Source organism: Beta vulgaris, chromosome 3, assembly GCF_026745355.1.
Source record: "Beta vulgaris subsp. vulgaris cultivar EL10 chromosome 3, EL10.2, whole genome shotgun sequence".
Taxonomy (NCBI): Eukaryota; Viridiplantae; Streptophyta; class Magnoliopsida; order Caryophyllales; family Amaranthaceae; genus Beta; species Beta vulgaris.
Genome location: NC_079204.1, coordinates 53,456,137 through 53,473,825, shown reverse-complemented (window position 1 = coordinate 53,473,825; position 17,689 = coordinate 53,456,137). Strand labels below are relative to the sequence as shown.

The window sequence follows — 17,689 nt, the reverse complement described above, 5'->3', positions numbered from 1 at the left end:
AATTATGCAATTTTATGATTTTAGTTGACTTGTGAGTGATTGTTATAATTATATTTTTGGTATTTTTGTTTGAAGCTCCTTTTGAGTTGTAAGTGAATTGTAATTTAGAATGGGAAGGGGGGTAAAATAGGCATTTCAAAAGAGGACACCATTGCTCACCCCTTCCCTTATATAATAGATATATATATATATATATATATATAATGGTTAGGTAATATTAAGGACATGACTTGTTTTTGGGCAAATTACATGGAAGCTATAATCTCCTGTAACTCAACTTAGCAACTGAAATCTACTTTTTCAGAGTTCATTCTTAGAGGTTCTCTCTATAAACTAGTGTTTAAGAATAAAATATAAGTAGTGATGATGTGCACTAAGTGAATTATAAAGTAAGCAGTACTCTAATAATAGAAACGGTTGCTTTTATAAAGTCACAACATCTAAATTGATGTTCAAAGGCAGGGAGATATTACATGTAATGACTCGAAATATTATCGGGGACAAGAACTAGTTTTTACTTTTTAGCGTCACTACAACGTTGAGATGGAGAAAGTATTTCACCAGCTATGGAGCACGAAAGATAATAACCTTGTACGTGTTACTCTTCGGGTGGATCAACTCAAAAACACAATCATCTTTAATCTTCAGTTCATTATCCAGCACAAACTTTCGCCAGGCAGTTCCATAGATTTGTGCCTTGACCTTGTAACAATTTTCCAAATACACATATAATTTTAACTTGTAGCACCTCTTCTTGTTATTTGGTCCTTTCAAGATTATCGCCTTCTTGTGCTTATCCTTTAAATGCACCTTAGCATAGTCAAGAGGAATCGTCTGCACCAATTGTGGGAAACAACAATAATAAGTCTAATAAGAATCTATACCCTTTAATTCGTAACATTTTCTTAAAGGAAAACATAAAACTAAGGGCTCGTTTGGTATTACTGTGGTTTTCTGTTTTTTGGTTTTTTTATTTTCAAATTCATATATTGTATGTCCTATAATAAATAAAAAAGTAATCAAATTTATTGGGTACGTGATGATTTTGAAAACTGACAACTAAAAAGTGAAAACCACTCTTTCTGGTTTCCAGTTTTTGGTTTTTAGTTTTCAAAAAAAAAAAACTGAAAACTGAAAACAAAAAACGATAACGAACGAGCCCTAATATTTAATATTATCACCTTTTTTTAAAAAAAAATTACACAAAAGCCGTGGCACATTTATTAATGCACAACTTTGGCCTTTGACCATATATCTCCACTAATCTACTAATCTAAAAGATCTCATACGAAAATGTTTTCTCTTACGTATGAATAATAAAACAAAGCCAACGTGAAATTGTGAACAACTTCAGAAGTCAAGACGATACAACTTAACTAAAAAGACAGAGGAAGTATGAGTATTATTAGGACTTGGGAAGGTAAATTATTGGTTTTACTTACCAGTCCTCGTGAAGTAGAACTCCAACACCCGATGCAAACTTTGAAATGAGGATTTGGAGATTGGAAGCCATGAGCATGACATGGGATGGAACTTGTATTTCCATCCATAGCTACATCATCCTCTTCAATATATATATATATACATGTGTGAGAAGGAAAAAAAAAAGAATTCATAGTAACATGAGTTTTGTGATTTGTATGGTTTTATGTATTCACATAATCCATGATTGTATTTGTAACATGCATATTCATGAGTGTAGGTTATTGTAAGAAATAAGGAATCCACGATTTTAATATGAATAAATTCAACTAGATTTCAAGATATGCTCCATGTTATTGTAGATACAACCATTATCAGTTATCACCTTATCATATAAGTTGTGAACTAATATTGCTACAAGATGGTACTAAAATTTTTCTTACATTGTCCCTTATTAGTTATTATGTATAAACTATGCTAATGTTCGAATTAATTAAACTCGAAATCATAACGAATTTAAGACTTGAAGTCACCATGGATTGATACTTCTGCTTGAGGTATATGGTAATGACATGAAGTATTGTCTAATATATACTTTCAAGGTGATGAATGAATTGACTTATAAACAAGAATATAACATGAAGGAGGGCAAAAAAGTATTGTGATTATGTGTGACTTGTAAGGATAAATTCTCTGAATTGTATGCATCATAAAAATTAGTTATTTCTCTGATAAAGGTAGCAATTTAAAGAAATGAAAAGACACAAGATACCTGAAGATATATCATCATCAATAACCTCATCTGTACTCATGTATTCATCTTGCGAAGATAATTCAATCACTTCTTTATCCTTGTTGGTATGATGATTAAATACGAAATCATAGTCAACTTCAGAACAAGTTGTGTCGAAAATTCTGACATGGAATTCAGAATCCTTCTCATCATAGCTAAACAAGAGGAGATATCCATACTTAAGAGAATAAGTCTTAACAAAATTCTCCCAACCTTTGCTTAACCAGACTTTTCCACTTTCCTTAAGCAACTCTACTCTCCAATTTCGACAATCACCAATTACTCTAAGTTGTACATTATCTTTTGCGAACTGCTCTTTATAATATGACTTAACATAGTTTTTAGGTAGTCTCTGCATCAAATAAACAGCAAATACACCAATCAGAAAATAGCATGTTGGATTATACAGTTCTGTCATAGAAGATAAGAATTAGTTACAAGCAAGGTTGTAAGAAATGTGTATTAAGAGTTAATTAGTAGTTGATTGCAAGGTGCTAGTTCGATTAACTTTCTATTTGATCAACTGTATGTGTTATGTGTATGATGATTTACATTGGGATTGACATGGGTCCTGGAGATTTTCTGTTGAACTTATTTGTGACTCGCGATATCAATCTGCTTTCGGTATATATATTAGGCTAGTAACTGTCACTGTGCAGGCATGCTAAACGTCTCAGAGTTTCTGCAGCTCTACTTGGTTCCTAGAAATTCCTTCTGATAATTGGATGTTAGACTGAGTTTGTGGTTTTCTATATTCCTGTATGATAGAATATAAAATATAATACTTTTATCACTCATTTCTTCTTCCTGAATTGTTGTGAATTTGTTCATCATAGGCCTTCTGCACAATAATTGTTTACTTCTGTTTGTTCCTTCTTACTAATCTGATGAATTCTTTATAAAGATTCTTCACTTGTTCTTTGTGAATCGTGATCAAATCTATTGTTCTGATTGATCACATTCGTGTTCTGATTCTGTTCAAAACTTCATCGTCTGAATATCCTGATATTTCTGAAGCTATGTGATCCATTTGTGTGATCATTTTCTCTGATATTCAAGATCCTTTCGTGCTAATTAGCATACTTCTTTAGGTACCCAAATTTCGTGCTAAGCCAAGTAGCCAACTTCGTTAGGTTCCAAATTTTGGTGCTAAGCTTACTCTGTTAGGTTCCAAATGTTTTTTTTTATCCATATGAGCCACGAAGGCAGTGCAAAGTACAAAGAAGGGGGAACTCGAACCTGTGGCCTATCATTCACAGTACCTCAATTTTAATGAGTAGGCCAAGACATCATTGGAATAGGTTCCAAATGTTTGATTCTACACCTACTTGTTAGCTTCCAATGTTTCTTTTTGCTCTAAACATATACTCCTGATTTCTTTCTTCGTCCCAAACCCAAAATTCTGTCAATTCCTGCACACAGTTTCTAGTCTTTCTACCATCTGCGCGCAACATGGCATCATTACATTTTTGGGTTTACTAATGAGGAGCATATACAAGCAATCTTTTCTAGTTTCTTTGAGATACAAGCATCATATCATTGCACATATGTTTTAAGATTAGCACCAACACAAAATCATCCTTAAATTAGTACTCCAATTTGCTCACAGCACCCGTCCACAGTCACATCACTCACATGTATTTACCAGTTTATATTCAATCTAAGAATGATTTACTGGAAATCATACTAGTTTGATGGGGGGATCTTGGAATACTCACCTCACTTAAGTTGATTATTTCAGCCCAAGCTACAACGAACTCAGTTTAGCCTAAGTCAAAGTACTACTTCTATTACAATAGGCTAACAACCTTGTAACTAACTATACTAATCTTCTAATAAGCTTGTTTGAGCGACGTAATAGCTTAGTATCAATAGGTTCCCGTCTAATAGGGCGTGCAAAGCAACCCACAATAAATGGCTCTGCTTTTTAAAGGATCCAACAGTCTTAAATCAAATGCTTTTTAGTCATTGCTTTATTTTGTCAAATATAGTTTAACAATGATATTTTTTGTAGAAATACATAATTTATAATTTTAAAATCTATGCATAATATCTTTAGAACCCAAATTTATAATTAGCACATGGGCTTCAAAAATTTTAAAAAATGTAGCTCTTACATTCCCACTTCTTTCTCTTTTTTCTCTCTAAAAAAAACTCAATATACAAAATAGCTAATCAACAATATAATTTGCACGATTTTTTTTATAAATGTAAGGAAAAAGAAGGTTAAGAGACCCTCCATACGAAGAGAGCTCTAACCTTATGGTTTACAAGAATGGTAGATATCTCGGAACTAGTACAATCATCAATAGGTATGCATAAACTGAAGAAAGAACAACTTACTAGCATGTGGTTTTTGGTTGAAGGGACGTCCATTACTTTGAAGAAAGATGGTCCCTTTTTTGTTGGAGATGAAAATGTTGAATTACTTGTCATCTTCTTCCTAAGTTGAAGATATATCTTCCAAATGTGATATATTTCTCAAGTATGAAGGTAGACTAGTAGAGGGAAAGAGTTGTAGTCTTGTAAAAATAAGGAAAAATTGTTAGAAACTACCTATTAAAGACACTTTTTTTAAAAAAACTACCTTATATCATGTTTATTTTACAAAACTACCTTATAAGTGAAAAAACTTTAAAAAGCACTACCAATTTCAGAATTTACTAATCATGGTTAACTATTTCCTCCAAATATCACTCTAATATAATATTACTAAAATACCCCCTTAATTTACCCCAACCCCTCTTTGTTAATTTCCCTCACAGTAGCGTTTAACTATTGAATACCCTTAAATCGTTTGCGTAATTTCTTCTCCCAACCTTTTGCTTCACCAATTAATTTTATGAGTAACAAAAGCAGATACAAATTGGGTTTTTGGTCATGAATTGATGTCGTTGATGATGATGAAGAATATGGTTTGATGATGGTGCAAAGCTTACTCTACTAGACACTTTTACTGCTGGTTTGTTTTTGGGATTGACTTTTGAGGAAGAGAAGGTGTGCTTGTACTTGCCACATGTATATTTGAGAGATAGAGCATCAAGTGATCAAGAAAGTGATGATATCATATTGTAACGTACTGAATTTAGGGGGTATTTTCATAATCTTATATTAGAGGGATAATTGGATAGAGTAGTTAACCATAGTTAGTAAATTATGAATTTGGTAGTGCTTTTTAAAGTTTTTCCACTTATAAGGTAGTTTTGTAAAATAAACATGATATAAGGTAATTTTTTTTAAAAAAGTGTCTTTAATAGGTAATTTCTAACAATTTTTCCTAAAAATAATAATGAAACATTAAACAAGTAACTGAAGTAAGGTAGTTGATTTATGAGCATAATAAATGTTATATCCGTGCATTTATAATACATATTACCCACTCAAACACTCCATGCTGTTTTTGGAATTCTTTCTTCCCATGCACAGAAACCACCATTTATAAGTTGACATTCATTTGGTATATTTTCTGTTATCTTTAGTACATATATGCAGCATTTGGTACAAGTAGTAAGTATACTTTTGTCACCAACACATGCTTAGATCAACTGGTAAGGGAGTTGTTCTAGCTTAACCAGAGGTCTCGGGTTCGAGCCCTGGGAACGCAGCGGTGTATGTTGGGAGAGCTTTCCCCCCAATTGGGGCCTGACCCGGCTCGAATCCGGATTAGTCGGATCCAAAAATGGATTTCGGAAACCGGATGGGTTCACCAAAAAAAAAAAAGTATACTTTTGTCCTGACAAAGTAAAGCCTGAGACTGCAAAGTATACTACTCCTGTACTCCACTGTGCAATATTAAAACTCAATCGCTATTTACCGCCCGTATTTATTAAATACTTGAACTCTGATTTTAGTTAATTAAAACGACTGGAGGGCCATGTGACACGATTTTATGATCATCTTAAGATTTGTTTTTAGGAAAAATTAAAAGTAATTCCTTCATGTGCTTTTGATGGTAATAGATAATCTAAATTTTCTTTTCAATAAAAAAACGTGTTAATGGTATTTTAAACAGGTTCAGGAGACAGGAGGTCATTTTTGATTTGAAATTATTTTAGGAAGATATTCCTAAGTAAAAATTATTCCAAACTAATTGAAAGTTATGATCTACAAAAAAGTTGATCAATCATAGTTGAAGATTAGAGTTGGAGACAATAATTTCTCATTTTATGAAAGTAAATATAGGTTTTACTTTTTACGCTATTTTTCTCTTTAAGTATTAAAATTGTTTTTCTTAATGTGGAATAATGTAATAATTTTACATGAAATTTTGAAATGCGATATTAGGTAAAAGAGTTGAATATGAAGCAGTACTTGGTTCTTCGGTAAGACTTTACCTTAGATCATTAAAGTTAGGAAATGTCAAACCAAAAAACACAAAGAGTTGTAGTCTGGACAAGGTCATTATCTTCATCCTTTTTTAAAAAATAAATAAAAAGAGTCAAATATTCAAATTTTAATAATATTAATTGAGAATTAGTTTCACTAAACTGATGTTTTCCACTACACAAACTAAAATTGGAAGTTTATAAGGAGGAAACTCGTGACATGAAATTTAACCTCTTATAAAGTAGTATTTATATGGAAAAAGTGACATGAAATAAGCTACTTTTTAACTATCAAAACCTAATAAATCACTACCACATGATAAATTTCATCCAGATAATTGTTTTATGATGCCCACTAACTGACCTAATTATCTATTTATCTTTCTAAACCCTTGATTGCCCTCAATTTATCTTTCCATTGTTTTTCTTCACTCATATTCATCCCACTTCATTGAAAACCAACTTTAAAGTACATGAAGAAGATGTATTCATCTTCTCCCTTCCTAAACTCCTTCATTGCTTTATATTATCATTAACTTAGTCCCTTTCTCACCAAGGACGTCTTGACCTAGTAGTTAAGATTGAGGTGATGTGAATGATAGGTCACAGCCTCACAAGTTCGAATCTTCCTCCCTTTCTTGGTACTTTGTACTATCTTTGTGGCTTGTACCAATAAAAAAAAAATACTTAGTCCCTTTCTCTTGCAAGGAATTCCACAATCGCATATTTTGCTTTCTACTTCAGTCTTAGAGGAAGAAGACATATCTCTTTTTATTATCAAAGGGAAAAACAATTAAAAACAATTTTAGGATTAATAGGAGATCAATTAAAGAATTGTTGGAAAGATAAATCAAAAAATTAAAAAAAAACCCTAAATTTTGAACTCTAATTTCTAGAATGAACGAATCTTATCTTTGAAACAATTGTTAAACTCGAAACTAGCTTAGAAGCGGACGAATTGGTAGAAGTTTTTCCTAACCTAAATTAAGAGGACTAGGGAGAAGTTTTGATTTTGGGATGATTTGATAAGAATGGAAAAAAAAAGGTTGTTTTGAGTTGATTAACACAAAACAAGGAGGAAATAAATCATAAGTCAATCACAAATTTTTATATGAGGCGGGCCACACCTTCAACTAATGGTGTGCCCACCCCCCTTCCTCTGACTAACCCCTCCCCTTCTCTCGTGTTGTCACGCCCTTTCCCTTTTTCTCTCATTTTTTTTTTTAAAAACTCTTTTTTTTTTTTCTTTTTTTTCTCTTCTCTCATTTTGTCCTTTTTTTTGCCTCATTTTCTCTCTCCTCTTATTTCCCCTATTTTTTTTTCTATTTTCTCTCTCCTCTTATTTCCTCTAGAATTTTACCATTAATTCCCCTCCCCTTCTCTCAAGCACGCGCCCCCTTCTCTCATTTTTTTGTAAACTCTTTCTTTTTTCTTTTTCTTTTTTCTCTTTAATGTCTCTCATTTTTCCTATTTTTTGCCTCATTTTCTCTCTCCTCTTATTACAAGTAACCCTCATATATATTTTCAAATGACCCATTATATTATAAAAGTAACCTCATTAGTTAATAAAAGTAACCTTAATTAAATATATGAGTAACCTTATTTATTTGTTCGAGTGACATCATATGTTCACAAAAGTAAGAATTTTTTCCTTGGATAATGCAAAATTGGGTTTTAATTCCCAAAATATGCCCAAAAAAACTAAAATTCCCTGCGTACCGTCCACGTAGGACGGCACGCGAGAATTTTTTTTTTTAGTAAAACCGCTACTTGCAGTAGCGGTTTACAAGTGCCGAGAATTTTTTTTTTTTCAACTTAGGTAAAACCGCTACTCGGAGTAGCGGTTTATAAAATAAAAAAATAAAAAATAATTTTTTTTTTTTTTTTTTTTTTTTTTTTTTTTTTGTAAACCGCTACTCCGAGTAGCGGTTTATTATGAAAACTGCTATCTGCTTACATATTTTGCCCAGGGTAAACCGCTACTCGGAGTAGCAGTTTATATTTATAAACCGCTACTCGGAGTAGCGGTTTATATTTATAAACCGCTACTCGGAGTAGCGGTTTATATTTATAAACCGCTACTCGGAGTAGCGGTTTATATTTATAAACCGCTACTCAGAGTAGCGGTTTATTTTAAAATTAAACCGCTACTTTGAGTAGCGGTTTTCGTGGGTTAAAACAAAAAAATAATAATTTTCTCGCGTGCCGTCCTACGTGGACGGTACGCAGGGAATTGTAATTTTTTTGGGCATATTTTGGGAATTAAAACCCACTTTTGCATTATCTAAGGAAAAAATTCCAAAAGTAAACCCAATTATTATATAATAGCTTGAAATATTTATAAAAAGTAACCATAATAAATGTACAAGTAGTCCATTAATTAGTTCATAAAAAGTATCCCCATTATATATATAAAGTAATCTTATTTATTCATAAAAAGTAAAACGCGTTGCTTTTCAATGCCAAAGTGTTACTTTTAGTGAATTAGAGATTACTTTATCGAATACTAAGGGGTTATTTTACTGACACTAGGGATTACTTTTTATAATGCTAAGGGATTACTTTTGTACTAGTTTGTACCTTATAAGGGTTACTTTTACTCAGTGGCGGATCTAGGATTTCTATATAGGGTGGGCCGAACTTATTGATTAATTTCTTTAAAAATCATATGCTCCACCATACCAATTTGCATTACAATCCCAGATAGGTTACTTATAATTATCATGGATCATGGGGTGGGCCGAGGCCTGGATAGGCCACCCCCTAGATCCGCCCCTGCTTTTACTATAAATAAGGGTTACTTTTACTGAAAGTATAAGTTACTTTTGTAACTGTAAGGGGATTACTTTTACTATAACTAGGGGTTACTTTTACTATAATTAGGGGTTACTTTTTGTAATGTTAAGGAGTTACTCCTACTAAAAGTAGGTGCTACTTTTGTAATTATAAGGGGTTACTTTTATTGAAATTAGGGGTTACTTTTTAATTATAAGAGGTTACTTCCTCAATAAATAGAGGTTATTTTTTGTAATTATAAGCGGTTACTTTTACTGTATGCAAGGGCTACTTCAGTTTTTGGAGGGGTTTACTAAAAATATGGTTACGTTTTGTAATTATAAGGGGTTACTTCTACGATAAATATGGGTTACTTTTACTGAAACTCGGGGTTACTTTATTCTTATGCAAGGGGTTACTTTTTGTAACAGGGGTTACTTTTATTAAAATTAAGAGTTACTTTTTCAAATACAAAGGTTACCTTTTTGTAATGTTGAGGAGTTACTTCTTACTGCAAATATGGTTAGTTTTTGTAAGGATTGCTTTTGTTAATTATAAAGGATTACCTTTTGTAATTATAAGAGGTTACTTTACTAAACAAAGAGTTACTTTTTGTAATTATAAAAGATTACTTTTGTAATTATAAAGGGTTACTTTTACTGAAATTATGGATATATATTTTTTTTTTGTCTCCAAAATACATCCATCCTTGTTGCAACTTTCTCCAATCGACCTTCCAAACCGTTGACTCGATCAATCCAACTAAGCCAAGGTAATAAGGTATGTAGTCTCCCACGCTAAATTTCCCAAGCAACTTCATGGCTTCCTCCAAAAGCTTCTCAAAATTAACTCCTCCATGATCACCACTATGTTTTTTTCCGAAGGATGCTCTACATATCACGTCATATGTAAATGTCATAGCAATCTCCCTTAAATTCACCACTGATGAACAAGATCTCTTAACAATACCAGACACAGACCACCACGCCCTCCCCATCACCACCACAACACCATTTTCTCTATCTCTTCCACTTTATAAATAAATAAAAACTTAAATTAGCATTTTCCGTATCAATTATTTCACAGCAATGCATTTTTAATAAAATTTATCTATATTAAATATTGATCTCTAAATTATAATCTAATCATTGATATAAATTGAATGGAAAAGCTTCAATTGATGATACATATAACTCAACCTCACAAACAAACAGACAACAACTATCACTGAAGTTCAAAGCTCCATTAATGGCGGCGACAGTAAGGCAAGCACGATTCATGGCGGACCAAAGAATCTTGTCGTTGGAAGGGGAGTGAAATCATACCCGACGCCATTGTTAAAGCTCCATTAAAGACTATGGAAGAACCAGATGCTGTGAATTGGTTTGTGAAGATTGTCTGTGAATTGTTGATGCTGGTTTCGACATTGATAATGGCAGAAATTCGTATTGAGGTTTAGGGTTTTGAGAGAGAAAGCAATAAGATGAGGGAAGCGTGAAGAAGGAAGATGAAAAGAAAAACAGACGCTGCATCCTTTTTTTTAGATGATATCACGCGTTTGTTTGCCTGTCATGCGCCAGCCACACGGTTTCTTTTCCGTGTAAAAATAGATTTAGTCCAATAGTAACTAGTTTGATTTTTTTTTTGTGTGTTTGCACTCGATTCACCCTTCGGGATACATCCGGATCGAGGCCAAGTTCGGAATGGTTAGGTTCTATTCCTCTCCCAAGGGTGTTGTGGGGATTCGAATACGGGTCCGTCCTACCAAAACCAGTCCCCATCACCACTGGCCAACACTTACTTGGTAGTTTGATTTTATTCAGTGACCAGTTTAATTCATTTGGTGAATAAGTCTAATTTTATATTAAAATTAAACGGTCTCTTTTAATAATTTGTGATATACTTAGAAACTAGAGTGACTTTGATCACTTAAGATTGTATTAATGGTTGGTTGTATATACTACTACAATGTTAAAATGTTTGAAAAATGATTGTCACAATTTTAAAAAGAAAAAGGACTTGGACAAGAGTCGAGACACATCTCAGATTCTCAGTAGACACAACACACAAGTACTGAAAGTAAGAGACGGGTGTCTTTAACCTGTTGGAGCTTAGTCAAAAGGTTGCATTTTTGACCGGAAAAAAAGCAAAAAAAAAAATAACTTTGCGATTTCTAATGTGTGTGTCAGATTTTTTTTACTCATGCGTCAGAATTTAACAGGAGAGAGATATAGTACAATTACAAATATTAACAATGCAATATCTTAAAACATACAAAGCCAAAAAAAAAATATATAAAAACTATCGAAAGCTCTATTTTTCCAAGATTTACAAGTAGAGTAAAAAAACTAATATGAATCCGGTGCACACTAATTAGTGTGCACCCGATCCATATCACGTGAGTTTATGATAGTGTATATTGATATGATATAGTGTATGTTAAAATGATATAGTATATATTAAAATGATATAGCGTATGTTATAGTGATATAATGTTTGTTAAAGTGATATAGTGTATGTTATAATGATATAGTGTATGTTATAATGATATAGTGTATGTTAAAGTGATATAGTGTATGTTAAAGTGATATAGTGTATGTTAAAATGATATAGTGTATGTTAAAGTGATATAGTGTATGTTAAAGTGATATAGTGTGTGTTAAAATAATATAGTGTATGTTACAATGATATAGTGTATGTTAAAGTGATTTAGTGTGTGTTAAAATCATATAGTGTATGTTACAATGATATAGTGTATGTTAAAGTAATATAATGTCACGTACATGGGCCTGGTCCACACTATTTTTAGTGTGGACCGGGTCCACGCAAGTCGGATTGCAAATAGAGGCTCATTTTGTAATATTTCGGACAATTTTTTTTTTCTAACTATTTACTAATTTTCTATAATTTTGCTTATTTTGTATGAAATATCTTCCACTTTTACACTCTAAAAAATAAACAATAGTTCAGTTTAGTTATTTTATGCCGAAGAGAACAAATCCTAAAAAGGCATGGATTACTTCAACTTAGAATGCTATAATAGGTTGAGCTGAATTTTAAGTTGTTATCTAAACTTGCTAATTAAGCCATTCTCTTTTACTTCCTCTTCTAGTTAAGAAGGTTTTAAACTTCATTTTGATATCATTAATGTATGTCAATTACTCTCACCTTTCACATAGCAGGTAGCTTATTGTAAATTATGCATGAGTGTCATGTGAATGACCTTATCTATCAGATCTCTATTATGATGTGCAACTGCTATTCTCTAGTTCTAATTTGTTGCATTTGCATTTTGTTGAATTCGCCGTCTGCAAATCATATAACACCTCACTTTTGCTTGATAATTTATTTATTTGCAAACCCGGTCCTTAGATGTCTAAAGTCAGACATGGAATAGGGCCTCATTTTCAAAGGAACCTTCAAAATTATTTAAAAAAAATATATTTGAACACAAAAGACTTGAGTTGATGGTCAAAATGTCTGCAAGTTTGTTGAATTCAACTCTTCTTGTACTGTACCAAAAGATTTTAAAGAAAAAAACTTCATTTGATGCATGTTTGTTATTTGTTTTACTTGCATATTTTGGTGGTTTCTTTTATTTTGATTTTTTCATACAGGGGCCTATTTTTTAGTATTAGCACAGGGTCTCCATATTATTCGGACCGACACTGATTATCTGATTAGGAAGTCAGGTTATATTCATCAAAGTTCACTGAACTAAGTAATGAATATGGCCAGAATTCAGGTAGTGAAGTATGCATGCTCTATAATCTAGTCTAATAGTGCTGTTCTTTTAGAGGTTCTCTTTATAGACTAGTGCTTAAGGATAAAATATATATGGAGTGATGCCTGATGTGCACTAAGTGAATAATAAAGTTGGCAGTAATCTAATAATAGAAAAGGTTGCTTCAATATAGTTATAGCAGCTAGATAGATTGATGTTCACAGGGAGATATTACATGTAATAACTCGACACATCACACATCATCCGAGCTAAAAAACTAGTTTTTACTTTTTAGTGCGACTACAAAGTCGAGATGGAGGAAGTATTTCACTAGCTATGGAGCACGAAAAATAGTAACCTTGTACGTGTTACTCGGAGGGTGGATCAACTCAAAAGTACAATCATCTCCAATCTCCAATTCATAATCCCGCACAAATTTTCGCCATGAAGATCCATTGAATTCTGCCTTGACCTTGCAGCAATTGTGCAAATACACATAGAACTTTAGCTTGTTATAACAACTCTTATCGTTTGGTCCTTTCAAGATTAACTCCTTCTTGTGCTTATTCTTTAAATGCACTCTAGCATAATCAAGAGGAATCGGCTGCACCAATTTTGGGAAACAACGATAAGTCTAATAAGAATTTTTGATTTGTAACATTTTCTTAAAAGGAAAACGTAAAACTGATAATTAATAGTAGTATCACTTTTTTAAAAAAATTGTACTCAAAAGCCATGGCACATTTGTTAATGCATGACTTTCACCATGTTTCTCTAACTATATACTATTATGATTAAAAATATAAAAAAATTGATAATATGAAACTATATAATGAGATAAATCTAAAATATCTAATCACACGAATATGTTTGTACTTACGTATGAATAATAAAACACAGGTTAAAGTGAAATTGTGAACGATTTCAAAAGTCAAGATGATACAATACAACTAACTAAAAAGACGGAGGAAGAAGAAAGAATTGAAAGAGTAGTCAGTTGGAGTTTAAAAAAAGTCAACGTCGGAATTTGGTATTTTGGCATGAAATTCATAAAATGATTGTAATTAACAACCGGAAGTATTCTAATAGGTCTTTGTAGACATAAAAACAATTTATTAAGTCTTTTCCTACAAAACTTGTATGTTTTTACTTTTTTTTTTTTTTTTTTTTTTTGGCCCCCATTCGGGGACCCGTGGTAAGATGAATTACCTCTGGGCTGCCCTCGCACAGGGCCCTCACCCAGAGGCCCAACAAGCCCGTATCCCCCCCTCCCCAACAATATTGAAATTTGCTTCCACCAAGATTCGAACCTTGGTCTTACTTATTATGTATTTTCTGACAAAAAATCCGAAGTATTATTAGGACTTAGGAGGGTAAATAGGTTGCACTTACCACTGCTCGTGTAGTATAACTCCAACGTCCAATGCGAACTTTGAAATGAGGATTTTGAGATTGGAAGCATTCACAACATGGCAAACTTCTCTTTCCATACATAGCAACACCATCCTCTTCAATATATATATGTAAATGAGAAAAAAAAATAATCATAGTAACATGAGTTTTGTGATTTGTATGGTTTTATATATTCACATAATCCAACGACTATAAGATGTAACATGCATAACTATTCAAAAAAAAAAAAAAAAGATGTAACATGCATAACTATTCAAAAAAAAAAAAAAAAAATGTAACATGCATATTCATGAGTGTAGGTTATTATATTGTAGCAAATCAGGAATCCACTATGTTAATATGAATAAATTCAACTAGATTTCGAGATAGAGTGATACTCCGAGTTATTGCAGATACAACTATTATCACCTTATTACAAAAGGTGTGAACTAATATTCTGTCCCTATTAATTAATATCTAGCTATAATATAATAGGAATAAGAGTCTTAACAGTATAATTTAGCTAATGTTCGTATTAAACTTAAAATCACGAATTTAAGACTTCAAGTAACCATGAATTGATACTTCTTCTTGAGTTATATGGTAATGACATGAGCTATTGTCTAGCTATTTAGAGCAATACCATTGGTTTACTCATGTTTTTTCATTTTATGAACAAATGTATCACCTCCACTCCACTCATTAACAAAAAAAACCATCAAAATCTACTTTATCTCTCCTATTTTTCACTACCCCGCCTCAACTTTCTCTCTCCTATTTCTCTTTCCTACTTCAATTAATAATATAATTTACATATTAAAAATAAAAGGAAAATATTTTAAAATTATAATAATTAATTACCAAAAAATAATTATCATTATTCGGCATTTAGTAAAATATTAATTAATTACGAAAAATTAATTATAAATATCGCATGATGGGCAAAATAATAATTACTTGCGATTAATTAATTATTATTATCGTGTATTAATTATGAAAAAAAATACTATTATCGAGTATGGGTAAAATTATCGATTTAACTATTGTTTAGAAATATGTCAATATGGGTATCATTTTATAGAGGGGGAAAATATGAATTTTGTTTTTTTTTTTTTTTTGAAATAGGGAGTTTCTGGAAAATTCTGTGAAAATTTCCACGAAATTTTCCAAAAATACACAGCAGCATGCCACTGGCTGGCTGTGTATCATGCTTCTAGCTTTTTGCCAAAAATTAATTTAAAAACTCCTCCTTTTCTCTCAATGCAACTGAATAAATTGTTCACATGATGAACAATATATGACACATTTGGTCATTTGGTGAACATTTTTTTATCACCAATGGGATCAAAAATTTTTTCGTTCAATCCAAAATTTCAGATTTTCATGAACAAACTCATCACCAATGGCATTGCTGTTAGTGAGAACAGTAGCAGGAGGGCAAAAAAGTATTCTGACGATTATGTGCAACTTGTAAGAATAAATTCTCTTAATTGTATGCATTGGAAAAATTAGTTATTTCCTCTGCTAAACCTTACATAGATTAACTAGATAAATCATGGTACCAAAGTAGTGAAGTACTATGAATAGCAAGAAGGTACTAGTAGTATAAAGAAATTGAAAGACATAAGATATACCTGAAGAAATAACATCATCATCATCACTCATGTATTCATCTTGTGAAGATAATTCCTTCACTTCTTCACGCTTGTTGGTATGATTATGATCAAATGCGAAATCATCATACTCAACTTCACAACAAGTTGTGTCAAAAATTCTTACATGAAACTCAGAATCACTCTCATTATACTTAAACAAGAGGAAATATCCATATTTCAGAGAATAAGTCTTTACAAACTCCTCCCAACCTTTGCTTAACCAGATTCTTCCACTTTCTTTAAGCAACTCTATTTTCCAATTTCGACCATCATCAATATTTTTTACTCTCAGTTTTACGTAATCTTTTGCAAGCTGCTCTTTATAATATGACTTGACATACTTGTCAGGTATTTTCTGCATCACATAGACAGAAGATATGCATACACTAATCAGAAACTTACTTGGTGGAATATAAAGATTCTGTTCGGAGAAGCATTTTAGCTACCTTAAATGATAAGCTGCTAATATATTTTAGGTGCTAAAATGATTGGTGGTGTTTGGGGGATACCTAAAATAAAATTTTAGGTGGCTAAGATGAGTTAAATAATAAGTTAAAAAATTTACCTTTTCAAAATAAGGTGACTGAAATTTTGAAAAATCTTTTCAAAATTTTGACAACAACTAATTTTGCTAAAATAAATTTGCCAAACAATTAAACTAATCAATTACCTTATCAGTTCTAGCACCTTATCAGTGTCAGTTTTATCTTATTAGTTTCAGTTAACTTATCAATTTCAGTTTATTTTCAGCTGATAATGCCAAACAGAGCCACAATTCTGTTATAAAAGATAAGAATTAGTTACAAGGTTGTAAGAAATAATGTATCTTAGATGTTGTTACAAGATGCTAGTTCGATTAACTTTCGCTTTGATCATATGTGTATTGAAATTGACTATTAACTTTCTCCTTGTAACTAACTCTACTAATCTTCTAATAAGCTTTTGTGATCAACGTTTATCAATAAGTTGTACACAAATTATTAAAAGAGACGGTCTAATATTGATATAAAAGCAGACATAGTCACTAAATGGATACCGAGAGAAATTAACCTACCTATTATTAGGTTTTATTCTTTCTTTTCAATTAAATCAAAAATAAATAATATAGCTCATACATTCTCATTTCCTTGTCTTTTTTCTCTCTCAAAAAACTCAATATACAACATATATAGGTATTCAACAATATAATTTGCACATAACAAACAAATCTAAAACTGAGTATATACTATTAAGTATGTAGAAACTGAAGAAATAACTTACTAGCATGTGGTATTGGGTAGAGTTAAGGGCTACCATCAATTTGAAGAAACTTGGTCCCTTTCTCTTTGTTGGAGATGACAATGTTGAGTTACTTGTCTGACCTCTCATCTTCTTTCTAAGTTGAAGATCTTCCAAGTATTTTTTCTGAAGTATGAAGGTAGATTATTAGTAGAGGGAAAGAGTTCGTAGAAATAATAATGATACATTAAACAAGGTGGTTTATTTAACAATGTGCATAATAAATGTCGAAACGAAGTATATATATTATATACAATCCTATATTCATGCATACAGTCGCGGATCCAGGAATTTACAAATGGTTGGTCACTCACACCACCGTCCG

General features: G+C 31.8%; 2 protein-coding genes across 2 annotated transcripts; both read right to left on the bottom strand.

The window, feature by feature from the left end:
- Positions 1 to 217: 217 nt before the first annotated feature.
- Positions 218 to 10,312, bottom strand: LOC104889494 (B3 domain-containing protein Os03g0212300). Its single transcript, XM_048640599.2, has 4 exons — positions 10,058 to 10,312; positions 2,195 to 2,567; positions 1,443 to 1,564; positions 218 to 834 (listed from the first exon to the last, which is right to left on the bottom strand). The coding sequence occupies exons 1-4, from the start codon at positions 10,310 to 10,312 to the stop codon at positions 565 to 567; spliced, it is 1,020 nt and encodes a 339-aa protein (XP_048496556.1). The 3' UTR covers positions 218 to 564.
- A 5,643-nt stretch (positions 10,313 to 15,955) lies between these two features.
- LOC125495777 (B3 domain-containing transcription factor VRN1-like) lies at positions 15,956 to 17,474 on the bottom strand. Its single transcript, XM_048640598.1, has 2 exons — positions 17,347 to 17,474; positions 15,956 to 16,441 (listed from the first exon to the last, which is right to left on the bottom strand). Exons 1-2 carry the CDS (start codon positions 17,452 to 17,454, stop codon positions 15,956 to 15,958), a joined length of 594 nt encoding a protein of 197 aa, XP_048496555.1. The 5' UTR covers positions 17,455 to 17,474.
- Positions 17,475 to 17,689: the final 215 nt, after the last annotated feature.

Coding starts and splice junctions, on each gene's coding strand:
- LOC104889494 (XM_048640599.2), bottom strand. CDS start 10,312: ATGGGGAGGGCGTGGTGGTCTGTGTCTGGTATTGTTAAGAGATCTTGT. Junction 2,568..10,057: donor TTGGATTGATCGAGTCAACG/GTTTGGAAGGTC, acceptor TATTTGATGCAG/AGACTACCTAAAAACTATGT. Junction 835..1,442: donor GTTCTACTTCACGAGGACTG/GTAAGTAAAACC, acceptor CAATTGGTGCAG/ACGATTCCTCTTGACTATGC.
- LOC125495777 (XM_048640598.1), bottom strand. CDS start 17,454: ATGAGAGGTCAGACAAGTAACTCAACATTGTCATCTCCAACAAAGAGA. Junction 16,442..17,346: donor CTACCCAATACCACATGCTA/GTAAGTTATTTC, acceptor TATGTGATGCAG/AAAATACCTGACAAGTATGT.